At 37.3% G+C, this 26,417-nt stretch overlaps 1 protein-coding gene and 2 long non-coding RNA genes across 4 annotated transcripts in view; 2 read left to right on the forward strand and 1 right to left on the reverse strand.

The window, feature by feature from the left end:
- LOC111584659 (protein tyrosine phosphatase non-receptor type 14) overlaps positions 1-10,764 on the forward strand; it is a 70,156-nt gene extending 59,392 nt beyond the window's left edge. For both annotated transcript variants that reach the window (XM_055015773.1, XM_055015774.1), the window contains exons 16-20: positions 613-831; positions 3,516-3,644; positions 3,901-4,135; positions 5,189-5,352; positions 6,698-10,764. In XM_055015773.1, the coding sequence (XP_054871748.1) occupies positions 613-831; positions 3,516-3,644; positions 3,901-4,135; positions 5,189-5,352; positions 6,698-6,826 (876 nt within the window). In that variant the 3' untranslated portion in view covers positions 6,827-10,764. The remainder of the gene's footprint in view (positions 1-612; positions 832-3,515; positions 3,645-3,900; positions 4,136-5,188; positions 5,353-6,697) is intronic.
- Positions 10,765-11,931: 1,167 nt separating this feature from the next.
- Positions 11,932-20,687, reverse strand: LOC129350164 (uncharacterized). The gene is made up of 2 exons (XR_008603468.1): positions 20,548-20,687; positions 11,932-13,511 (listed from the first exon to the last, which is right to left on the reverse strand). It is a non-coding gene; the product is annotated as an uncharacterized LOC129350164 (long non-coding RNA).
- Positions 12,089-21,233, forward strand: LOC129350165 (uncharacterized). The gene is made up of 2 exons (XR_008603469.1): positions 12,089-12,222; positions 20,535-21,233. It is a non-coding gene; the product is annotated as an uncharacterized LOC129350165 (long non-coding RNA).
- Positions 21,234-26,417: the final 5,184 nt, after the last annotated feature.

The following is a 26,417-nucleotide window of genomic DNA, read 5'->3' on the forward strand; positions in this document are numbered from 1 at the left end:
ACAAATCATTTCTCTGATGTTTGTCACAATAAAACTCCAAAGCGGTCTCTTCTAATAGCATTAATGGAATGAATTCCACTTCCCTCTTCCTGTCTGTCTGAGTGCGGAGGTGTGAAACCCGGCCTTTGTCCCGACTGTTGCTAAGCTAATGGGGGCAAACCCTAAGTGGGCTGTGGAACGCGTGGCATGGTGGTGCTTATCGCCTCTGGGCCTGCTGGTATGTTAAGAATGTGACCCGAGAGAGAGAGCGAGCCGCAGAGAAAGAAGATTCTGGCCTCCCAAACATGACTGGCCTAATAAACACGTACCCCCACCAGGACCAGTCCCCCCACTGCTGCCTGCTGCTCTTTCACAGCTGTGTTCATGGAGTACACATGCTTCGGCTTCTTTGATACTGAAACCAGCGTTCAGCTTTGAGTGATGGTGAGAGGTTAGAAATGTGTGCGTATATTATAATGAGGCGTCTGGATTCTCCTGGTCTCAATGGTCTCTTAGGTATGATGGAATGTAAACCAATAAAAGCCCTTTTGGGGGCTGAAAGAGAAAACCTCTGAATAATGTGTTGCTTGGTCTTCAGCGACTAACCCCCTCCTCCTTCCTCTCTGTCCACAGTGTAAGACCTTGGAGTTGAAGCTAGAAGAAGAGCGGGTCTTCACCGAGTATGAACAGGTGCCCAAGAAGAGGAGCGACTGCGTCATCACCACGGCGACTCTGCCCGAAAACGCAGAAAGAAACCGTTTCCGTGACGTCGTTCCTTACGAAGAGAATCGGGTGGAGCTGGTACCCAACAAGGAGAACAACACGGGCTACATCAATGCCTCGCATATCAAGGTGGGCCCTAAAGGTCGAGGGTAAACTGTCCAAAAGTGTCAGTAAGCATGTATTGGTCAATAGATGGCTCATTCCAGAACTGGAGGACATTTGGGCTTCAACATTTTTGGAAAAAGAACCTTTTCTTTTACAATTTTCTGCTCCATATTCATCAATAATAGGTAATAAACGATCAAAGGCCTTGATTGGCTCAGCTTCCACATCAATGGTAGCATTTTAATTCCATGTTTTATGTGTTGTTTGCTAACCCTACTCTAATCACAGTAACAGGGTTGCTAATCCATGCTAATGTGATCTTTTTCTCAGCAGTAGAAGCTAGATATTTAGCTGCTGTTACTGCTGACCAAGAGGACAAACTGACTGATGGAAAACAGTCCAAAGAATTAATCTGATCCTGATAATATGAGGTAGAGTGAGACATTCAATCAAGGCTGACAATGTTATGAAAATATGAAAAATAGAAGAGAGGACATAGCTTTGCTCTACTCATTCTTTAGGAAAACTGTTAGATGATGTTAATTCCAGTGTTTCATGTGATTCACTGTTTTCTTCTTCTAGCAGCTAAAAAAGTTTTGCTAACAGGGTTGTTGTGGGACACATGCTCCATTAATAATAATAATTGTTTTAAATATTATGATGATTAAAAAATGTTCCCACAATTACAAGAGACATCAATGAAAAAAATAACAATAAAAGAGAGTGTGTAAAGCAGTAATCAAAGCAAAGGGTGGCGATTTTGAAGAATCTAAAATATAAAACGTTTTGACTTGATTTCACACTTTTTTGTTTACTACATAATTTCATGTGTTCATTCATAGTTTGATGCCTTCAGTGAGAATCTAGAATGTAAACAGTCATGAAAATAAAGAAAAATAATTATATGAGAAGGTGTGTCCAAACTTTTGACTGGTACTATACATATGTATATGTTAAAGATATACATCTCCACAATGTCAGTTTTTAGTGCACAGATAAAAATATATGAAATGTTCTTTATGGTTTTGTTACGATACATTATTCAGATTTTTTAAAATTATATATTTAGCACTATAACTAAGACCTATAAATCAACACTTGATAGTCTTGTTGGGGACTATTCACTGTATATAGAGAGATTAGATTGTAAAACATTACATCCATGACCTCTGGTGGCTCATATGATGTTCACTATGTGACTTAATAAAATCAGTTTTCAATCTGAACAAATGTAAAAGAAAATAGTATTAGTTACTGATAAAAAGGCCAAACTTAATGATTGCTTCATGAGGTTCAAGTTTATCTGTTTGGCTGTTAAACAGCATTACAGTCTTGAAGTGCTTTGCAACACCCACATCACATAACCTTAATTAAAACAAAGTGCATAGACTTGATGCGTTCTGTTTACTGCTAGTCTTTGCTGTGGTCATTTCTAAGCAGGGAATGGCTCGGAGCAGAGGATGAAAGGCAGCTATTGAAGCCTGTTTGGGCCTTTAAGCTCTCAGAGCTCGTGGAATTCCCAAAGAATGTTGTCCAAACTCCAAACCCTCTTAAGCAACCTGAGTTGCTCTCACTAGCCCTCTATTCATGCTTAGTTGCAAACGGTGTGTGTGCACAGGCTTGTATGTGTGTGTGTGTGTGTGTGTGTGTGTGTGTGTGTGTGTGTGCATGAGTTTGCATATTGTGTGTACTCCTAACTGAAAATGTGATCACCAAAGCAGCACTGAATCGCTGCCTATCACGGTGTAACCCTCTTACTTCCCCGTTGTTTAAGGTAGCTGCCGCAGAACAAAAGGCCTTGTTTATTCCCCATCCGTGTCTTAATACAGTGTTTACAGTCACGAGGTGGCCCGAGGAATCAGCTGCTCATTATGTAACGCCGCTGTGGCTGCAGTGTGCTGACGAATGAAAGTGTCTGAGTGCTGTGTGTGGCCTTGTGATTATTAATGAGGATAAAAAGCTGCAGAAGAGGAGCTGATGGTGATTTATATACAAGAAAACTCGTGTTTATACTGCCCTCTGGTGGTGACGGTCTTAATATATGCAGCATAAACCGATCAGCCACAACATTAAAAGCACTGACAGGTGAAGTGAGTAACATTGATCCTATTGGTACTATGTGGTACTGTGTTATTTATTTAACCAGGAGAATCCCATTCAGATTAACAACCTCTTTTTAAAACGAGTCCTGGCCAAGATCGGCAGCCGCAAATACAAAATGACACAGTTACAATTACACGGTTGAAACACAATTAAAACATGAGCAAAAAACAAACCAAAAATGTAATTTACAAGCAAGTTGTGAAAAACAAGTGCATGTTGAGGAGTCGGCCTCAAGAGCTCGCAGTTTGGATTTAAAAGCACTCAAGGAGATTAAGTCGGTGAATTTCTAATTTTTCTGCCACATCTTTCATGCAAAAGGTGCAGAGTAAACAAAAGGTCCTCTGGTCCAGACCCAATGGTTCAGAGCATTTTGGACCACATAATAGGGACCAACACAATATTAGGCAGGTGGTCATAATGTTATGCCTGATCGGTGTATTAAAAATGTGCACATTCATTCATGTTTTTGCTCAGTTATGGGTTTTCTTTCATGTACATTTGGTTGTCGGTAAGCAGTTTGTTTGTTTACACGTGTCCGGGCCGATTGTTGATTGCACTGCAGTCGCTGTAATCTCCGCTAATTGATTCTTTGTGTGTTTTCCCAGGTCATGATCAGAGGGGAGGAGTGGCACTACATTGCCACCCAGGGTCCGCTGGCCAACACCTGTGCCGACTTCTGGCAGATGGTCTGGGAGCAGGGGGTCAACGTCATCGCCATGGTTACTGCCGAGGAGGTACCCACACACACACACACACACACACACACACACACACACACACACACACACACACACACACACGGCAGATGTGGTTATTTTTCAGAGGCTGACAGCTGGTTGTGGTTGTGTTAGAAACAGGATGACAGTTAAAGCGTCTGTGTTTGTCACTGATCGGAGCTCATCGTTTACATCTACTCCCCTCATCCTCCTCTTTCTTTCCTCCTTCCCCTTCACCCATCCATCACTTCCCATCCTCACCCTTCCATCCCAGGAGGGCGGCAGGTCCAAGAGTCACCGCTACTGGCCCAAGCTGGGCTCCAAACACAACTCGGCCACTCACGGCAAGTTCAAGGTGACCACAAAGTTCCGCACCGACTCCGGCTGCTACGCCACCACGGGGTTGAAAGTCAAACACCTGCTGTCGGGCCAGGAGAGGACGGTCTGGCACCTGCAGTACACCGACTGGCCTGAGCAGGGCTGTCCTGAATATGTTCTGGGATTTCTCTGTAAGTGGGACTGTTTTTGATCATTATCAACAGTTGGTGCGACGAAACAGAGTTGAAAAAGGCACCGAACTGTCACTTTTCACTGCCTACTTTTTGGGTTATATGCTTATTCAGTTTCTTGCAGAAGGCTAAAAAAAAAAAAAAAAAAAAGGACTGACGCCACTCTCATGTCAGTAGATATAATTCTAGCAGCGGTTAAGTTTCTGGACTGCAGATCAGAAGGCCAGAGGTTCAAACCCCAATGCGGAACCCTCGTGTCGTCCTGTGGGTCAAAATGGACCCGTTTTAAAGTTTGAAAATGTGGGAAAAAAAACATATTTTCACAGTGAAACTTCTGATGACCACATTTTCTACATTTTTGGGAAATCTTCAAACATTTTTTGGTGGAAAAAAGAAATGTTAAATGTTTCTAAAGAACATTCACATAAAAATCAACCAAAATACAGCGAATTTCACTGAAACTGTAAAAAAATAATTATTTGTCCGATTTTCATATTTCACTTACTTAGTAATTATCGTCTGTGACTTGTAGTTCTGTTTGGAAAAAAAATCTCTTTTTTCTCAACTTCACATTCAAAAATTCACCAAAAACAGACTGTTTACACTAACTGGATTATACAAAAAAAGAAAAATTCTGCACTCCTCGTCGCATCTATGAAGCCAATAATGACCCTGCTACAACCATCGGTTACATAAAACAAATTCAGGGACTTTTATGCTGAGTGGGTTGAACGGCAGGCCATGTCCAGACAGCTAGTAATAGGAACAAGTTAGAAATTAATATTGGTAACACCTTTGAGCTTTGAAAAAAATGTTGTACATGTTGACTCATTTTTTTTTTCTAATTTCAACTGTCTTTTTTTTATGATTTACACTTAGTTCATTCATAGTTTTGATGCCTTCAGAGAGAATCTACATATAAATAGCCATGAAAATAAAGAAAAAGTGTTAAATGAGAAGGTGTGTCCAAACTTTTGACTGGCAGTTCTCTTCCCTCCCAGTCAGCACAGTAGCTTCATCTTTTTGTCTTCTTCTTCTTCTAAATGTCTACAGCCTACCTAGAGGAGATCCAGTCTGTGAGGAGACACACTAACTCGATGCTGGACACCTCAAAGAGCCTCAATCCTCCTGTCGTGGTCCACTGTAGCGCTGGAGTGGGTCGCACCGGAGTGGTCATCCTCACCGAGCTCATGATCAGCTGCCTGGAGCACAATGAGGTGAGTGGATGGTGGAGCTACAGGGCTCCAGGTGTAGTCGTCTGAAAGAGCTGGAAGAGAGTTTTAGTGGAGGTGCCGATCAACTTGTCCAAAACGCAGCAGCTAGGCTTCTTACTGGTTTGAACAGAGGATATCACATCACACCTACACTACTGTTGAAAAGTTTTGGGTCACTTAGAAATATTATTTTTGAAAGAAAAGCAGTTTTTTTCATTGAAGACAACATTAAATGAATCAGAAGTCCAGTCTAGACATTGTTAATGTGGTAAATGACTATTCTAGCTGGAAACAGCTGATTTTTAATGGAATATCTCCATAGAGGTACAGAGGAACATTTCCAGCAACCATCACTCCTGTGTTCTAATGCTACATTGTGTTAGCTAATGGTGTTGAAAGGCTCATTGATGATTAGAAAACCCTTGTGCAGTTATGTTAGCACATGAATAAAAGTGTGAGATTCATGGAAAACATGAAATTGCCTGGATGACCCCAAACTTGAACAATAGTGTTCCACTAAATTTACAAGCAGCTTTTTCATTTGCTAAATTGAAATACTTCTATTTGGAAAGCCAATCAATCACCAACACACCACATTTTGCAAAACATTCTTTACATTTTTGCAGACCAGTTAAAATCAGGTATGATCCATCCATCCATCCACTGCTTAATCCTCATTAGGGTCAGAGGGGGTTGGAGTCTATCCCAGCTGACTTAGGGTGAAGGCAGGAGACACCCTGGACGTGAACCAGGAATGTTCAAGCTGCAAGGTGAAAGTGATAACCACCAAGCCACTGTGCAGCCCAATCAGGAATTAGCTTAAAAAAGAAAAAAAGAATTAAATAAAATCAATACCCAAAATCAGATAATGTTGACAGTGGTTCAACCCCTACTTTCTGTTGAGTAATCTGTGCTGTTGACAAGAAAAAAAATCAACAGCAACAAATGTTCATGTTTTCAAGTCAACATATGTACTCAAGTGTTCAGTCAACTTGACTGGATTTTTCTTGGATTCTGCAGCTTGAGGACTAAAAGAAAAGTCACCACAAACTTAAAAACAAACAATATCAAGAGCATTTTAACAGTTTAAGGTAGGAAAGGACTTAATCAGATCATTCAAACTGCATAAGCAGTGCTAACCACCAAACCTTTGTGCAGCCCAAATATGATCCTTTTTTAATAATTAAAATGCAAATACAGTATGGAGAGGTTGCAGGTTAATGGATATTTCATGTTTTTATCCAGCCAGCGTACAAAGGAATGTCTCTCACTTTTTTTTTTTTGGTGTTTTTATTTATTTATTTACCGCTTGTCAATAACTCTGTTTGTCTTCTTCGTGCCCCTGCAGCCGGTGGAGGTTCCCACCATGCTCTCAGAGCTCAGGCAGCAGAGGATGCTGATGGTTCAGACCATCTCCCAGTACAAGTTTGTCTACCAGGTCCTCATCCAGTTCCTCAAGAACTCTCGCCTCATCTGAGCCCAGAGACCTTTAATTTGACCTCATGACGGCCCCAGATGATGACAACGGTACTTTAAAATGAGCAGGACTGTTCTAGAAGACGGTAAACTGGTGGTGGAGGGAGGCAGAGAGAAGCTGATGTAAATTCAAACAAGCTCACCTGAAGGGAGGAAAGGATTAGGCCTGTATAGACACCAACAACCATTTCTCCCGATCGGTGTATTCAGATTTTGTTAATCTTCTTTGTGTGGAACAAGCATCTTCTCCACACAGATCAGGTGAGTCAGCAGCTCGTCTTACCTGCAGGTGTCAATGTGTTTATGTTTATTTAGAATTCTTCAGAAATATCCTGAGAAATCCAGTCTTGGTTTTGACAGAGAGAGATTGCCTGCCTGCTACATTTCTCTTTTTCTATTCAGCCATCATTAGAAATGGCATTATGCTGCGTGAACAGTAGGTGGCAGCAGTATTATTACTATACTCCATACTCTGAAAGAGTTTGCCAAACAAAAGTATTCCTTCAATCACTGTTCTAAAATGTTCCTTTATTTTTAACAGAATACTGATTAATACAGCGAGTATTTACTTCAGCATTGTAACAAGTGTTTTTATTTATTTCTATACAGACTGTGGTCACCTTTGCCATCGGCTTTAGATTTTTTTTTATTGGGTTTTCCTTCTGAAGATGCCTCGTTGTAGATATTTCTACTGTGTCCTCTTTCCCACTCAAACACAGAAAGTACATTTCAACTAGTTTTCTCAGATCACGGCTCCATGTGATCACATGTGTCGTCTCTTACTAGGGGGAGGCTATAAACACCTGGTAAAGAGTTTAAATCAATCTTTTTTGGTGAACAAGAAGATATCCCAGCTTTATTTTTCTGTGTGATTTTGCTTCTTGTGGCTACTGGCATTTTATAAAATACCACAATTATTCTCAAAATCCTTATTTTTCCAGAGAACGTTCAATATGGATCCTTGTGTGCTCATTCAGCTAAGACCTAATGTAAGGGGAGTTTCTCTATGGCCAAACAAAAGACTCTAACCCTAGACCTGTCCTTGGTCCTGTCTAATAGAACCTTAAGGTTGTCACCAAACTGTTCAGGAGGAAGCATCTTCCATTTTTGTCCACTAATAGATGCAAAACAACCACAAATGGACACAAAACCACAAAAGACCCCAAATTATCATAAATAGGCACAAAACGATCACCAAAAGACAGAAAACTATCACAGATTTGCAAAAACAATTACAAAGAGTCACAAAACTACTACAAAAAGACATGGATAGCACACGAAAAGCTGCTTTCATTCAGCCAAGACCTAATGTAAGGGGAGATCTTGCTGGCGTTTATTCCAGTCTACACTGATATTGCCCATGATCTTGACCACTGGACCCATTTTATGGAAATCACTTGAGGCATCTTTCTTAGGCCAGTCTTTGTTCAGCTTCAGTATATTGCCACAAGAGACAGTGTCCAAACTGGGATTCTTCTTCTGCCTCTGATCAGTGTTTTCCTTAAAATCTTACAGACATTCACCAGTCAAATGAGTGATTGATTGCCGGTTTGCCACAAAATACATGATTTTGCTGATAAACTCCCAGTGTGTTATTTAGGTTTTCACTAACATGCCAGTAACCAGGAGAAGCCGACTCTAAACACAAACTAAAGGGGAAAAATTGAGTTTTTATGGATATGTGGTTGGTTTGAACTCATTACCGGCATTTTCTAGCGTTATAGCCCTCCCCTACTCTTACCCCAAAGCATTTCAAAAACTTTGCAAGTGTTTGTCCAAATTGGAGATAATTTATAAAGATAATTTCACTGTTTATATATATGTAGCCAAAAGAAAACCACGTACAGTAGAAGCTGTATATAACTTATCATTGTGCCTTATTGAAATATGTAACCATAAGAAGCTGCCTGTTTGTACTCTGGAAAGGTGAATTTGATGACTATTTTTTTGTACCTCCAAAGATTAAATCCTCAAATCAGTATTTAATAAGTTGTTTCTTGTTATAAGAAAGAAGAACTTTAACCCTCGTGTTGTCTTCAGGTCAAAAATGACCCGACCACTATGTTTAATAGCATAGAAAACCCCCTAAATTACCTTTTTTCAACTTGAAATTCGATGACTTTTCCTAAAGTGAAATTCTTTTGTAGGTTATGCAATGATTCAAAAGATGTGAAAAGATGAGTATTTTGTTGTTGAGTTTTTTAGTTTTCCATTCCATCGTACAGTATACAGCTCACTGTTGTTTCCCTTCAAAAATGCTTTTCAAGTGTACCCCTTTTTGACCAGAAAGAACCCAGTGCTAGTTCGGTGCTGGTGCTTAGTTGGTTCAAATCTCGTGCCTCCTAAGAACTGGTTAGCTTTTCCATTGGCAAGGAGTCAAGTTGGAGCCACGTCATTGCATCACCGTAAAACGTCAGTACGTCACTGCATGTGTAGCCGTTCAACAACGTTCGCGTATCGTAACCGTGCAAGTGCCATTCCTGACTTTGTGAAGCCTGCATTGCGATCCAGAAACAAATAATCAAACTCTTAGTAGCTACCTGTCTTCATCGTAGTAACAGGCAACGGCGACTACGTTTTAGAAGACAGGTAATCGTCAGGGAAGAGATGTTTTGATTCTTAATGGTGGTGTGTTAGCCTTAGCTTGAATTTGGTGTCCATATTTACCGTTTTTTAAGACACTTAGACTAAACACTACTACTACTACTATTGCTACTACTACTGACTTGGCTGTCTAAAAATGGCGGGTCTGTGTTTTCACCGTTGATCATTGGTCACCATAATGCCGCCCCGAACCCATGACGTACTCAGTTCTTAGCTCTGGCCCAGCAAAGACTTGGTGCCTGAAAAGCACCAGTTTTTGGAGCCCGGAGTTGGTGATTAGTTGATGGAAACACCAAGAACTGGTGCTAAGTCAGGCTCTGGAACCAGCTTGGTGGAAAAGGGGCCAATTCTGAACATTTCCGTTACTTTCTTAGGATATAGAAGTACTATCTCTCGCTAAACAAATAAAGTTTACACCTATGAAGTACCTTTAGCAGCAATAATAGTGATAATTAACCTCTACTTTAGTAAAGAAAACATTCATAATGTGTTAAATCCAGTCTTTCTGCCTTCTGAAGAGCATAAAATCCAGATGTTCACAAAGTGTGTGATGTAGGACACTTTGGTTCTTCATGTAAAATAGATCTTGGGTTGAGAATTCAGTGAAGCTGCTCTATTTTTGAGGCTTAGTGGAGGACCTTTAGGACAAGAGGAGTGTGTGGGATGTTAAGACAACATGAGGGTTAAGGTTGCAGATCTTCTACCTGCTTCTCAGGCAGGGATCTGAGCTCACCAGATGCTGATGTATTGGTTGATTTTTGAAGGATAAAAGTGGCCCAACAGACTTGGCCAAAAAAAAAAAGAATAAAGAATTAATAATCTAACCCAATATTCCTGCGTTGCCATATTCATAAATCCTGTTTATAATTTTACAACTTTCTGCAGATTTTCTTTTTACATATTGCATCAAATATCTGAATTGTAACTCTGTACATACATAACGGGCGTGTGAGAAAAAGATTTCTACAAGTGTTTTATGTAATTTCCTCTTCTCGACTTGGTACCCTTAAAATACCGCGACATAATAAACTATGCATGCGTTTTTATATTCAGTGTATATATTCTCAGATAAGCTTCTCTTCATATATAAGTGTTTTGTTGCACTTCTGTTCTCTTTGAAAGTGTTTTTCTCACACGGCATTCCACTGTTTGTTGATATTTAAATTTTTTTCCCTTTTCTTTTTTTTGGCCAAACTCCCAAATACGTTTCAAAAATATGTGTACATATGTTTTGTATATGCATTTTCAGTGCATCAAGACTTTTGTTTCCTCTCCCCAGACATGTATGAAGCTGTTGTACTTGCTTATTATGCAATAAAGCCTTATTTTCTTTAACTCTGTGGCCTCGTTTGCTATTTATTTGTGCGTTTTACATTCGTTTACACTCAGCTGGTAATAATGTGTGTCTGACAGGGCTTTTTTTCACAGTAATTAGTGAGGAGCAGCAACACAAACAGTCCTCAGTGCCTCCATTGTGACTGGGCCACATTCAGCAGCTTTAACAGGCCTCTTGTGGTGAAGCAGCTGTCCTGATTGGCTGACGGGGATTTTGTCGAGTCGACCCCCGCAGACGTTTACAAACAGCTCGACTGATAGATTACAGCAGGGGTGTCAAACATGAGGCCCGCGGGCCAAAGCCGGCCCTCCAGGGGGTCCAATCCGGCCCGCAGGACGACTTTGTACAGTATAAAAATTACAGAGAAGACATGAACTGGAAAATGTAAATTAGTAAAACTATGAATTTACAATAATTTCTAGACCATGACAAGTTGTTTTGATCATAAAGTAAAATATTAGATAGTTTTTTTGTTATTTTGTCTCATTTTTGTATTTTTTTTGTCTGACTTTTGTCGTTTGTCTCATGTTTTTGTCGTTTTGTTTCCTTTTTGCCTCGTTTGTGTTTTGTCTTATTTTTGTCATTTTGTGTTTTGCTTCATTTGTTGTTTTGAGCATTGTTTTTGTCGTGCATTTTTTCGTCTTGCTTGTGTTGTTTGTCTATTTGTTTTGTCGCGTTGTAACTTCTTTGTCTACTTTTTTGTCTCGTTTTCTTTCGTGTCGTTTGTCTCATTTATGTCAATTTGTGTCTTATTTTTGGAATATTTTGTTTTTTGTTTTCTGATTTTCCCCGTCTCATGTTTTTGTTGTTTTGTTTCTCATTTTTGTCATGTTTTTTGTCTCAATTGTGTTGTCTTTTTTGTCGTTTTGTTTCATTGTCATTTTTTGTCTGTTTGCGTCATTTGTCCAGTTTTTTGTCACTTTGTAACTTTTTGATCAAATTTTTGTTTTTTGTCATTTGTGTCATTTTTTTCATTTTGTTTCTCGCTTTTGTCGTTTTTTTGTCATTTTGTGTCTATTTTTTTATATTTTGTCTTGTTTTAGTCTTTTTGTCTGACTTTTGTCATTTTGATCATAAAGTAAAATACAATATCGTTCAGATCCGTGTATGGTTCGCTCATTCGTTTTTCCGTTTCAAAATAAAATGAGAAAAAAAAACAAATAATCGATGTTTTTTTGTTTTTTCGTTTAAAAATTAAATTCGAAAAACAAAAAGTAGAGAAAGAAAAAAACCGTGCGTTTTTACAAATTTTAAGGTTTAAACAAAAGAAAAAGCTTTTTCCCATTTGGAAGCTGCCGGCAGAACCGGAAACCAAAGTCAGAACTCGTGGCGACTTGACTTCACTTCTCTGTACCAAACTCCGCAACGAAGACATGTTTGTGTTATTTGGAGGAAGTCAACGCATCACAATGAGAGCTCATGATCTCAGTATGAACAAAACTGCTTCGTTATTCCAAGTAAGTATTTTTAAGTATTAAAATGTGAAGAACTCTGGCGATTCCAGTTTCATCAGGTGAACCGTTGATAGTTTCCATCTCCAGATGTTTCGTCGCAGATTCGTCCTGACCACACCTGACTGTGTGTGAAATAAAAATACTAGATAAAGAAGACCTGCCGAAAAACGTTGGCATCACTACTTAATAAAGACTATATCCATGTAAATAACATCTGCAGACAGTAAAAAGAAATGTGCTGGCGAAAAAAAAACGCATATTTTTATGAACGGTGAGAGGAAACGATGGAATCCAGAGATAAAATTAGAGACCACAGTCATAGTATATATACTATGATGTTTTTACAATGATGGTTCTACTATGGAACCAGTTTGACATGTTCAGGTGTTCTTTGTGTGAAAACTCAGAGATTTCAGGTATCAGAAGGTGGTTTTCAACTTTCTTTGTTAACTTTCTGCTTCAACTTTAAACTAAATTTCCTTCACTAAGCCAGCCCTCTGGACTTCCAGGAAGCTGTGTTCCTATTGGCTGTCCAGGTGGCTGCTTGGTGTTATCAGGAACACCTGAGCAGCTCAGTGTCTTCCTGCTTTATTTAGCTGCAGACAAACATTTCCTCTGCTTCACCACTGAACCGGGTTTGGCTCCATTGCTTGAGTTTGTTCTTTAGGCGTTGGCTTGCAGCTTCCAGCAGTAAAATCGTCTTTAATGTGTTTCTTGGTGTGTTTTAGGGCTTTGTACTGGATAGTTGTCTTGGTAAATGTGGTTCTTTAGCCACAGTTAGCACATGGTGCTAATGTGTGCAGTGATTAGTGGATTTGGTACAGCTGAGTTGTGTCTTTATCTTGGCTGTAGTGAGTCTTTAGAGGTTTCTGGTCAGACACATTCTGTATTCTTGTTGGTGAACCAACGTTGGTTGTCCAGAAGGTAAGAGTTCCTGTCCTGATTCTCTGTTCTCAGAGGTTCTCTGGTAGGCTGCAGGAGACTTTAGCGTTTGGGTTGTGCTAGTTTGGTTTTTGTACAGTTTCATTTGGACGACTATCTTGAGGCCCCTCCATGTGGTTTAGTGAGGTTTTCTGGAACAGTTCTACAAAGCAACCTGCAGCAGAAGAGACTTTGAGAGTTTTTAGGAAGTTCTGGAGACCAGACTTTAGAGTAGCAGAAACATTGTCAGCAGTTTGAGCAGGAGAAGGTGAGCTTCAGAGTAGAAATGAGACGGAAACCTTCTTGACCCGTGTGGTGAGGTCCTGTACCAAGAGTTTGAGCAGGTTGTGAAGAGTCTGTAGTTCTTTGGTCTGAAAGCACAAGAAGAGTCGACTCATTAAAGGAGAAAACAGGAGATATTGTTGATTCTTCTGTCGCTCTGCAGTTTCCAGTTTCCTTAGACTGAATATCAAGTTTATATATTAAATGATTTCCCATGTGAGCCCAAGAAGACTTCAATAAACTCCCTCCATCCCCTGGACACGACAGATTTTATTGCCATGTTAAATCTTTTTTTAAAAAATGTTTTTGAGTTTTAATCATAGTTTTAGCATAGTTTGTTCTCTTTGCTTGTTTAGTTTTGTCATCTGTGTGAAAGCTGCTAAACAAATAAAGTTGAATTGATAAACTGAATAATTGACCAACTCATGATTGTGACAACAGAAGTATTTTCATTGTGATTTAAGGGTTTATTTCATTTTTAAGGTTGGGGTTAAAATCTTGACAGAAAAAGAAGATTAAAGAAATAAACTACATAACAGAAAGCAATTAAATCAAAGGAAAAAAATGTAATACAATAAAACTTTAAAAATAAGTAATTTTTAAATGTGTAATGATCTAAAATATTTTCTCTGTAATATTTAATAATGTTATTTTAAAAATTTTGTTTAATTTCATACTTACATGTTTTGTATCATGTTTAATTATCTAATTAAATATTTTGTCAGTTTAATATTTAATTGTATTTAATGTTTAATTTTATTAAACTGTTAAAATATTGAATTAGATAATTAAACACGATACAAAACATGTAAGTATGAAATTAAACAAAATTTTTAAAATAACATTATTAAATATTACAGAGAAAATATTTTAGATAATTACACATTTAAAAAATACTTTTTAAAAATGAATAATATTAAACTTTTTAAGAAATACAAAACATTAAATTAGATTATTGAACCTTTAAAAATACAAAACATTTAATTAAAAAATTCAATGTTTAATTAGAAAATTAAATCTTAAAGACAATAAAATTTCAAATAGGAATTAAACAGAAAATACAATGAATCATTTAAAAAGAAAATTAAACATTAAAAGGTGGTAAAACATTTAAAAAGAAAAACCTTAAAGTTTTAATTTGAAAAATTAAACATTGGGAAAGAAAAGGAAATTTTTCAAACGAGCCGATAAATCATTTGAAAAAAACAACAATTAAACATTAAAAAGACAAAACGTTTCTAAATCAAATCAGACATTAGAAAAGAATAAAAGGTGAGAAAAGAGCAAAACTAAACATTTAAGAAGAATCAAACTAAAGACAAAACATTTGAAAAGACACCAGTTAAACTTTAGAAGATCAAATTAAACAGAAGAGACAATAAAACGATCAAAAAGAGCAAAAACAGATTAAGATCTTAAAGCGTTTTCTAGTCTGAAATGAAAACATCAAGTTGTTTCTTCAAACATTTCCTCTTTCTATGTTCTTGGTTTGATTGTGGACAGATTTACTAAGAACTCATTTCAGAAAACTGCTTTCCAGATAAAGTCTACTAGTAGTTGAAGGCATTTATCAAACTAATGTTACCTTCTGATCTCCACAAACTTTACTGTTCATTGAAGAGAATCAAAGTTTGTTGAGGATTTCTAAAAACCCACAGGTGAAGGTCTGAGAAGAACTCAGATGGATGGTCTAAATGTGAAATCAAGACTCATGGTCACAAGTTTTAAGGCTTCTGTTAACCAGAAAGTTCAAACTAACAGAGAAGTACTGAGAAACTTTTAAAACTTCAGTCCTCAGACTGTCTAAAGGTTCAAACTAACAGAGAAGTACTGATAAACTTTTAAAACTTCAGCCCTCAGACTGTCTAAAGGTTCAAACTAACAGAGAACTACTCAGGAACTTAGAAGATATCAGTCCTTGGACTGTCTGAAAGTTCAATCTAACAGAGAAGTACTGTGGGACTTAGAAAATTTCAGCCCTCAGAGGGTCTGAAGGTTCAAACTAACAGAGAAGTACTCAGGAACTTAGAAGATATCAGTCCTCAGACTGTCTGAAGGTTCAAACTAACAGAGAACTACTCAGGAACTTAGAAGATATCAGTCCTCAGAGTGTCTGAAGGTTCAAACTAACAGAGAACTACTGTGGGACTTAGAAAACTTCAGCCCTCAGACTGTGTGAAAGCTCAGGTCCTGAGGACTCGGGAGGTGTGGAGGCTTTGGAAAGTCTTGGAACTGAGGGTTCCACCCTCCAGCACAAAGGCTGAAGTCCAACCTCCTGAGAAAAACGGTCGAGTCGAGACTCAAGTTAAAAAAAAAACTCGAACACGACAAAAAATAGATGATAAATGCGCAAAAAAAAGAAGAATTAGTATCTGAGCAAGTAGCTCAGGGGGTTAAGAGGATAGACTCCCAAGTGGAGGGTCGCAGGTTCAAGACCCACCACTGGCAGTTTTCTTTCTTTGTCTTTGTCAGAATTTTGAGAAAATTTAAGAAGTGTCTGGTCTTGAACCAGCGACCTGCAGCTCCATAGGCAAATCCTTAACTCACTGAGCTACAGATCAGATGAAAAGAAATAATTTCGTCGTCCCTTTGGCATCGTAGTTTCTCAAGTGATCACTGGGTGGAGCCAAGGCGGAGTCTGGGTGGAGTCAGGGCGGAGAGTAGGCGGGGAGGTGGGTGGCGGCCTCCCCCCTCTACTCCCCCGCCTCCCCACACCACCCACCACACCTTCCCCCGCCCGACAAGTTTTTCGAAAATCTGAGTCTCCACAGGTTTTCCCGAGTTTCTTGAGTTTCCATGAGGTCGGAGGAAGAACAAGTTGTCATGAAGAGGTGTTGAAGTCGGCCAGGATGGACTGACTTTTTACAGCGACTAGAAGGACGACGACTAGAAGAGCAGGTCTTTAACCACCATCCATAAAATCCATGGAGTCGCTCCAGAGAAATGAAGGGACGTCAACTTTTATCAACCTCCATCCACATGTTCAACTTCATATCTTTACTTTGACATTTTTAGCACCACAAACCTTTAGTATCACACTTTATTATCATTTATTAGGACTTTAAATGGAATCCAACAGCAGATTTAGTTTTTGTTGACAAACTTTATTCTTGTCGTCGTGGGACTGCAGTATTTAAAACTCTTCCTTCTATTTGACCTCATGTTTATTAGTTTTAGTGGAGAAAGTTATTTTAGTTGTTGATTAGTCTCTTAAAAAACAAATAATAAGTTGGATTAGTCAAGAGGTTTAAATTTCTTACTTTGTCATATTTTAAATATGACAAAAAAATATAAAAATAAAGCGTCTTGAGACAATTTGACCTGTAATTGGTGTTATATAAACAAAATTGAATTAAAACTGTATGTATCTTGTAATGGAGTAATTCAACCATATATGTTGGAAAACACATTTTCTTTGTCCTTTAATCTGTTGTTTTCTCCATTAATTCATTTCTTCTTTTGGTTTAGAAAATGTCAAACCCAAATATATTCACTTTACTGTCATAAAAACCAAAAAGATTTACATTCATGATGCAGGAATCAGGCAGTTTTTCACTTTTTATCTTAGTTTAGTCAGAAAGATAGTTGATAATGTGTGAATTGTTGCAGCTTGTGAGCCGTAAAAGGTTTTAATCTTTGGGGACGAGTGTCAGAAAACATTTAGAAACAAACATCAACAAAACACTCAAAGATTTGAACATCATTAAAGGGAAATCCAACTTTTGCATGACAATATCTCATTAAAGGACATTTATTTCCAACGGAAATGTGTGATATTCATCCTCTGGAGCTTTCTCTTCACATCGTCTTCCACCTGGACTGGTTTGGTCGGGAGCATGTGCAACAAACATTTGAAAAACTGCACTTTAACATCAATGAATGACACTGAAGTTTAATCTCTACATAAATGAGACTGAGTCTGGATGTGCTGCTCTGTCATTAACTCCTAAGTTTAGAGAAAGTTCAAACAAAAGAGGACAGTTCAGATCAGACTTGAGAATGAGCTTATTTTGAACAAACATCTCAGACTTTCTGAGCTTCAGCACCTCTAGCAAGATATTTTAACAACAAGCAACTCAAGAGATCCAGAAATTGGAGAGAGTTAGCTTTAGCTGAGCCAAAGAACATGTGGGATGCTAACCTAGCAAACATTTCAGACTTTCCTCTGTGAATTCTGAGAAATAATTTACTACTTAATGACAGAGCTACACATCTTAACTCAGTCTCATTAAAACAGACTCTAATTCAGTGTCATCCATCCATATTAAAGTGCAGTTACCCAAAATGTTTGTTGCATGAGCTCCAACAAAACCTGTCCAGGTAGAAGGCCACTTTGACAAACAGGAAGTGGAAGATTCCAAGCAGATTTATAGAAGGGGGAACCGGACTGTACTAAGTGTGGTCGAGTATAGAGGGGTGTTTTGTGGGTTTTTAAGGCTGATAATGATTATTAGTGAGACATTTGGAGTAGATATTCATTTGCAGTAAATGAAAGTGTTTAAAATCTTGGAGTTAAACTTACGAGAACACAAACTCTAACAGAAAACTTTGTTGATACGTTTTTGTTTTGTTTACAGATGTTAAGTTAACCCTTTAACATCCTCACCAAGAAAAGGCAATGAAAAAATTATTTCTTTATATTTCTTATCTCTTTGGGGCACTAATAACAACAATCATTGGTTTTTTTATGAAGAGACCCAGCGATTTTAAAATATTGACCTCTACCAAATGGTTGAAAAAAATTATTTTACCCTTTTAAATCTTTCTTTTTTTACATTTCAAATGACACATTTGTGTTCAGCAACTCCTTAGGCACCATAATATGTCAAAAGTATTACTTTACCTTTGAAAATCACAGCAAACAGAGGACTCAAAATTCATGATGATTTTTTTTCCAAAGAAAACCTTTCTGGAGTGTTTTTCACGGCCTCCTTTACATTATTTCATCATATGGCACGTTTTTACAACATGTTAAAAAAATCGCATTTTTTTCGACATAGTATACTATGGCGTTTTTTTGCGCCAAAATTCATGATGATTTTTTTTTCAAAGAAAACCTTTCTGGAGTGTTTTTCATGGCCTCCTTTACATTATTTCATCATATGGCACGTTTTTACAACATGTTAAAAAAAAAATCACATTTTTTTTTGACATAGTATACTATGGCGTGTTTTTTGCGCCAAAATTCATGATGATTTTTTTTCAAAGAAAACCTTTCTGGCGTGTTTTTCACTGCCTTTACATTATTTCATCATATGGCATGTTTTTAGAACATGTTAAAAAATCCCATTTTTTTTCGACATAATATAAATATGGCGTTTTTTGCGCCAAATTTCATGACTTTTTTTTCCAAAGCGAACCTTACCATAGTGTTTTTCACGGCCTCCTTTACATTATTTCATCATATGGCACGTTTTTACAACATGTTAAAAAAAATCGCATTTTTTTTCGACATAGTATACTATGGCGTTTTTTTGCGCCAAAATTCATGATTTTTTTTTTCAAAGAAAACCTTTCTGGAGTGTTTTTCAGGGCCTCCTTTACATTATTTCATCATACGGCACGTTTTCAGAACATGGTAAAAAATCGCATTTTTTTTCGACATAGTATAAATATGGCTTTTTTTTGTGCCAAAATTCATGATTTTTTTTTCAAAGAAAACCTTTCTGGAGTGTTTTTCAGGGCCTCCTTTACATTATTTCATCATACAGCACGTTTTTACATGTTTAAAAGAATCGCATTTTTTTTCGACATAGTATACTATGGCGTTTTTTCCGCCAAAATTCATGATGATTTTTTTTCCAAAGAAAACCTTTCTGGAGTGCTTTTCACGGCCTCCTCTACATTATTTCATCATATGGCACATTTTTACAACATGTTAAAAAAATCACATTTTTTTTTCGACATAGTATACTATGGCGTTTTTTTGCGCCAAAATTCATGATGATTCTTTTTTCAAAGAAAACCTTTCTGGAGTGTTTTTCACGGCCTCCTTTACATTATTTCATCATATGGCACGTTTTTACAACATGTTGAAAATCGCATTTTTTTTCGACATAGTATACTATGGCGTTTTTTTTGCGGCAAAATTCATGATGATTTTTTTTCAAAGTAAAACCTAAATGACAGACTAAATGACAGAAATCCACAACTGTAATTTTATTTCAGGACTCGGTTATTAAATTTCAAAACAATCCATGTGACTCTAAAAACTCAACAGCTTTACAAATTTTCCACAAGGATCCAAAATAAGTTGGACTTCTACATGAGAGCTTTAATTATTCTTCATCTACTTCCTGAAAAGTTTGGTCAATAAAAAAGACAAAAACTAATATTTTCAACTGAACTAAAGACAGACTTTGTGATTTTTCTGCTCACATGTTGTGTTGTTGTAAACTTACTCTTTCAAGTAAATAGCTGCCCAACCCCCTGGAAACCAGCGTTTGTCCTGTTTTTGTGTTGCTCCTCACGTACTTCAGACAGCCGGGACATAACAATGTTTTTTGGATCAAAGGCTATACGTTTATAGAGTGACATGCTATTCTATGACGTTTTTAAAGCGACATGCTATTCTATGATGTTTTTAAAGCGACATGCTATTCTATGATGTTTTTTGGGTGACATGCTATACTATAGGCTTTTTTAATTGACATATTACTATGGCCTTTTTTTTGTTTTAGTTTTTTTTGTTGTTTTTTTTTAGCAACATATCAGAATCTGAATCGTTTTAAAAATTACTTTACTTTTAGTTGTGCAATGAAATTTTATTCTATGGCATTTTTTAGAGGACATATTATACTCTGATGTTTTCTTGAATAACACACTATTTTGACAATATACTGCACTATGACATTTTTTGAACCACATATCATACATGACAATATTAGGCAACATCCTATCATTTTGTGCTTTTTGAACCACATAATAATCTATGGGGTTTTTTTGCCGACATGCTATATTATGAACTACAGGCCATACTATGTTATTCTTGAAAAGTATACTGTACTTTGACATTTTCTGAACTACATCTTATACTATGGCGTTATACACAGAGTGCTTTGGTTACATGTTGATTTATAATCTAGATTTTTTTCTGTTTTGTTTTTTGACAGGATTACCACAGACCTGGCCGTGAACACCGTTGACATCCACCTGAGGGAGACGCTGCCTAAGATCTCAAGGCTGCTTGGTCGTGGTCTTTCTGGTCCTGCTCCAGAACGCCTTCATCAACTATGTCGTCTTTTGAAGAGGCCCGCAGTTGCTGCAATCTCTGACCTTAAGGAGGAACTGCTACTTTCACTCTGTAACGAGACGGCGGTTATTTTAAAGACCCAGCTCCTGTCGGCTTTGAAAGAAAGTTTAATACCCATCAAAACAGAACTACAGACAGGTAAATCTGAGCTGTCAGTCAGTATGTTAAACATCAAGTCTGACCCGTCTGCCCTCAAGCATGCTGTGGGTAAAACGGAAACTTCACTCTCCACATCACCGATGACATCGTCACACTTCAAAAAGCAGAGCACCTGTCTGCTGAACTTTTAAAAGTGGACAATAAATGTGAAGAATGTGAGCAGCAGCAGCCTGTGAGCAGCGGAACAGATGTGATCAGAAAGAAGTCATTTTCTTTCTGGTTGACTTGATGCTGTCAGATGCAGATGTTGGAGCTGATTCTGATCTTTCAGGATAAAAAGCTGCTTTTTCTTTACAGACTTTTCAGGAAATTATTCTCTCAGGTTTTCTCTGCTATTTATATTTTTATTATCTGTGATTATTTCATTATTGTAAAATAAAGTTTGAAGCATAAAGACTCATTTAGCTATTTTATTCCTGAAATCTTTGACGTAGCAGAACTAAACTTCCATTTTCCTTCTTGTACTTCTGATACTAGAACTAAATGTATCTTCAACACGGATCATCTGGTTTAATGAATCAGCAGCAACATCACAATAAATGAAACAATTTTCAACAAATTCATGAAACTGATGTCATTTAAAACTATCAGAGTCTGTTTTAGTGTCAAATTAAAGCTGATTACTGACAACTAGAACATTAACGTTACCGTTTTAATCACATTTAAGTTTCCTGAACGTTACATTAATGTCAACCAGCCACAGTTTTATGAACTTAATGAACCACATTACAGGAACACAACACACTTCAGCTGTTGATAGGAAACACACAAACATCGTTAGCTTGATGCTACATTTAGCTGCTAATCAGGACTACTCAGCTAGCTCGGTTAGCATTGCTAATTCACATCAAAGTTAATATTCACTGGATGCTAACTCTCTTCTCTCGTCAACACACAAATAAACTCCACCAACTCCTGGGGTTCACTGCTCACATTATATCTGACTCTGAAGTTGAACATAAAGTTCATTAAAACCGGCACCGATCAGTAAATTATCATTTATTACCGACCAGCTGTCAGAGTCCTTCAGTGTCTGTTGGTCCAATCAGCCGATGGACTGAATTACAGAACTGAAAACTGATTTAAACAAGACAACAGACAGTAAAACTGTCTGTGGAAAATGTGCTGCTGCTCCACCGATAAATACCAACTAACTAAAACAAACTTGGTGGAAGTGTTGCTTTTAGTGATTTTTTAATAAATAGCAAATATGAGGCTTTTATTTTTCTGGAAGTAAAAGGAAACGTTGCTTAGCTGTAGTTTTGCTAACTTAACTTTAGCTGCACTTTCACCATCATCTAACTGATTGATCATTTTTTAAATATTAAAATAGCTGCACTTTGTTTGTGTATTTGGTCATTTCTTATGTTGCTGCTGATTCATTGCAATTATATTTTAATAATATTGCTTTAAATACAGATAATTGAAAAGAAAAAAATGGCTCTGAAATACTCAATGAATTGATATGTCATCTAGTGTTAAACTGAAAAAGAATTCTTAATAATATAAAATGTAACTGACTGAGCTGTATTAATTGAGATATTTCAAATTGAAAGAAACACAACACTGACTGACAGATTTCAGTCAATTAAACCTTAAATTCATCTACCTAAGAAAACCATCCTTCAACATCTTACCTTAAAATGACCTACATTTTTAAAAAATATAGGAGCAAAGTAAAAGTTTGACACTAAAGATTAATCACTGATGAACATTTAATTGCATTAACTAAATTATTATGAGGATATATTTTGATCAAATATTTTTATGTCTATAAAATGTACTGGACATCAATAAAAATGTCTGCATAGTGAAATATATGAAGTCCATCTGCATTTATACATCATATTGATGTTTAAATAACGGGAACTGCAGCCCACGTTCAGTCAAGTTAGCGGAATTACGGATAAACGTTTCCAGGTACGTCTTTCAAAATAAAAGCCGTGATTTGTTTTAAGGAAAAATTACGTGATTTCAAAAATGTGATTTTGAAAATGTAAATCAAACTGTAATAAGCGTTAGCTTGCTGCTCCACTTGCTCTGAATATTTTTGTTCTCGTCTTTGTCAAGCCCAAACGAAAAATTAATCTATATTGTGGCTACATTACCGACAACAGCGTCCCTGGAGTGACCGGAAAGGTTAGCCGACCTAGCGGAAGTGCTAATGAGGTCTGCTCTGGTACGGATTATTACCGTCACACGTGTTGCTTTGAAAATAAATCTTCTCCAGGACACAGAGCTCTAGCTCCGTTTCAGTGTGAGTTCTAATGTTTCTCTGTGTGACTGTGTCTGACTTCCTCTAATAAAATCCTCCTGTTCACTGGGAGCTGCAGCTGCCAGAGATATGAATATCTGTGTATGGGTCAGACTGACTGAGCTGAGGAGCAGCGATTGGTCAGACTGAGAGTCGGAGAGCAGTGATTGGTCGGACTGAGAGCCGGAGAGCAGCGATTGGTCAGACTGACTGAAAGCAGAGGACTCTGTCCCGCCCTCATTTACGCCTTCTGCTGTTTACCTGCTGCTGCTAACAACGTTAGCCTCCAAAAGTGAAGATAAACTCTACAGGTAAGTCATTTTTGTCACTAGTTGTACTCTTCTCCACATCTGGACAACATCACATATAAAGCAGTGAAGTTACTGTAAGTTAACATCAGACTGTAACCTCTGATATAAACATGTTCTAACATTGTGTATTAAAGTTGTTCTGTAAATCTGAGATTACATTTCTTCATTTAGTGTTAACGCTGATGCCAAATCAGGTTAGTCAGTGTCATAAACTAGTTAACTGTTAGCTGTAGCTAAGTTTCCTGCAGATCACAGCTGATCAATCATAATGGATCGATAACTGCTGTTTTAATGATCAGTAGATATAAATAAATCTATGTTTATATTCCTCCACAGAACTGTTACTGATGAATGTAAATCTCTCGGTTCAGTTCTGAGTTAATATCTCTGTTCTTTGCTTCAGTTTTTTCTCTACAACAGTGTATGGTGAGATAACTGTGGAGCTCATGTTAATACTGATACATTAGAATAAAATAGAATAAACTTCATTGTCCATCTAAGCCAGTAAAATGGTCTTTAGCCTCAACCAGGAAAACAAACATTTCCATAAGATTAAAAAATAGGCCAAAATACAACACTCTATTGTGTTCATTTATGTCCTGATGTGTTCTGATATATAACGTTCCTGCAGTTGGAATGAAAGAACCTTGTAGATCTTTTCCGCACTGTTAGTGTCTTTTCCTTCCAGCCTTGGTCTGGATCATTGGGAACATCTGGTCTGATGGACTGAGAGCTCCAGAGAACATGAACATCCAGCTGTGGTTGTCTGAAGAGTCTTTTCTCCTTCATCATTGTGAGGAAGAGCAGCACTGATGTCCTCCTCATCCTTCCAGTAATAACAGTAATGCTGCAGATTCAGCTGCTCTCTTCAGAATACAACTTGTCTTGTGACTGTTCAGTTTTTACACGTCACTGTCAGCAACACATTATATATTTCATCCATTAATTTCGTGTGTTTACACATCTTTACAGTTCACAATAGTTAAACAATGTAGTTTTTAAATGTGCAATAAAGGAAATAATGAAGCTCCTGCTCTGAATGTGTTGATGTTTTAATGCTGCATATTTGCTATAAATAATGGCAACATGTACTCTGTATTATCATTATGCTACAACAGCAGAGATGAAGTTAAAGGTGATAAATGGAACCTGTGAATATTGACAACAGAGAATAATAAACTGCTGAGAGTTGGTCTGTCCTTCTATAAGTGAAAGCTAAACAGGAAGTGGTTCACTGAGGATGTCGTCCATTCAGTCTCTTTCTTCACATCCAGATGAGGTTTTCCTTCTGCTGGTTTCACTCAGAAGATCCTCACAGTGAACATGAGACACCTGAGATGAAGACAGATGTCACAGTATCAGCATCAACAGCAGAGGTTCATTTTAAAGTGTCCCTGGATAGATTTCCTATTTCATATAGTTTTCCAAGCACTGAAAGACAGAAAGGCCTGTAGTCACTCTAGCTTTAGGGGAGAGGATTTTATTATCCAGCTTCTCTGTGCTGTAATTTAAATTTAATAACTGTAGTGTTCAGGTTATTTTTCTAATCTGCGCTAAGATGTACTACAACATGTGACTCAGTTATTAAACAACGTTAACCATTACAGAGTAGATTTACTGTTTTCTCCAGTTTAACTTCAGAGACTCAGCAGATATTCAGGACTACTGACAACACAGAACTTTAACCTCACTGTTTTAATCACATTTAGGTTTTCTAAACGTTACATTAATGTGAACCAGCGTCTCCACTGACAGTTTTATCAACTAAATGCACCACATTACAGTAACACAACTCACTTCAGCTGTTTACATGACACAACACAAACATCGTTAGCTTAATGCTAGGTTAGCTTAATGCTACGTTAGCTTTAATCAGACTACAACTGAGCAGCTAGCTCGGTTAGCATCGCTAACATTAAAGCTAATATTTACTATGCTAACTTTCTTCTCTGGTCAACACACACAGAAATAAACTCCACCAACATCTGGAGTGCATGGCACACATTATATCTGACACTGAAGCTGCATATAAACTGCAGTAAAAGCGGCACCGATACGAAAATAAACATTAACTTACCGAACTATCAGAGTCCTTTCAGTGTCTGCTGGTAGAATCAGCCAAAGGTAGAAAACTGGTTAAAACAAGCCAAGGGGCAGGAAAACTGTCTGTGGAAAATGTTCTGCTGCTCCACCGATAAATACACCAACAGTTATTATATCAGAATTAATCCAAACGAGGAGAGCAGAGTCTCTGCTGCCTCCTCCATAGGACCTGTCAATCATTCCAGACCAGACTGTCAATCAAGTAACCCCGCCCCCTGGCTTCGCAAAACTTTAACGCTCTATAAAAAAAAAATCAATATTGATTTATTTTAAGATCGGCCACCTGATCTCTCATTTTGACCATGAAAACTAACGAAAAAAAAACTATATACCGTCTATGCACCGTACTCTGTTTGGCTCCATACTTGCTGATGACCACTTCCGGTCTCAGAAAATAAAAAAAAGGGACCTTTTTTCGTTTCTGTCTCTTACTGATTTTACTTTTTTGTTATTCTAAATGTAAAATGAAAAACAAATCATTTTTAAAATTTCGTATATCCCTTTCTGATCATGAAAAGGAAAAACGCCTTGTATTTCAATTTTATTTTTTTGTATTTTAAAACGAAAATCAAATAACCACTCGTTTTTTTTGTTTTTCAATACCCGTTTCAGAACGGAAAATCCAATTGCCAAAACAGATACCTGTCACTAAATGTTTTGTTCCTTTGTAAACACTCTGTGATCTGGAAGTTGTAATGTGTAAATGATAAACTGAGACATAATGTTTTTGAAATTTAATTGATTTTTCTTAAGAAATTTCAGGTTGTTCATAATGTTTTGCAAAAAGATAGTTCCTTAAATGTTAACTTTTTTGCACTAAAAGGAAAAATCTGGAGATGTGGCTATTTATAGGTTATTGTCCTCTGATTTTACTGGTCACTTGAGATCAAATTGGACTGAATGTGGCCCCTGAACT

The sequence above is a fragment of the Amphiprion ocellaris genome, chromosome 12, assembly GCF_022539595.1.
Source record: "Amphiprion ocellaris isolate individual 3 ecotype Okinawa chromosome 12, ASM2253959v1, whole genome shotgun sequence".
NCBI lineage: Eukaryota > Metazoa > Chordata > Actinopteri > Pomacentridae > Amphiprion > Amphiprion ocellaris.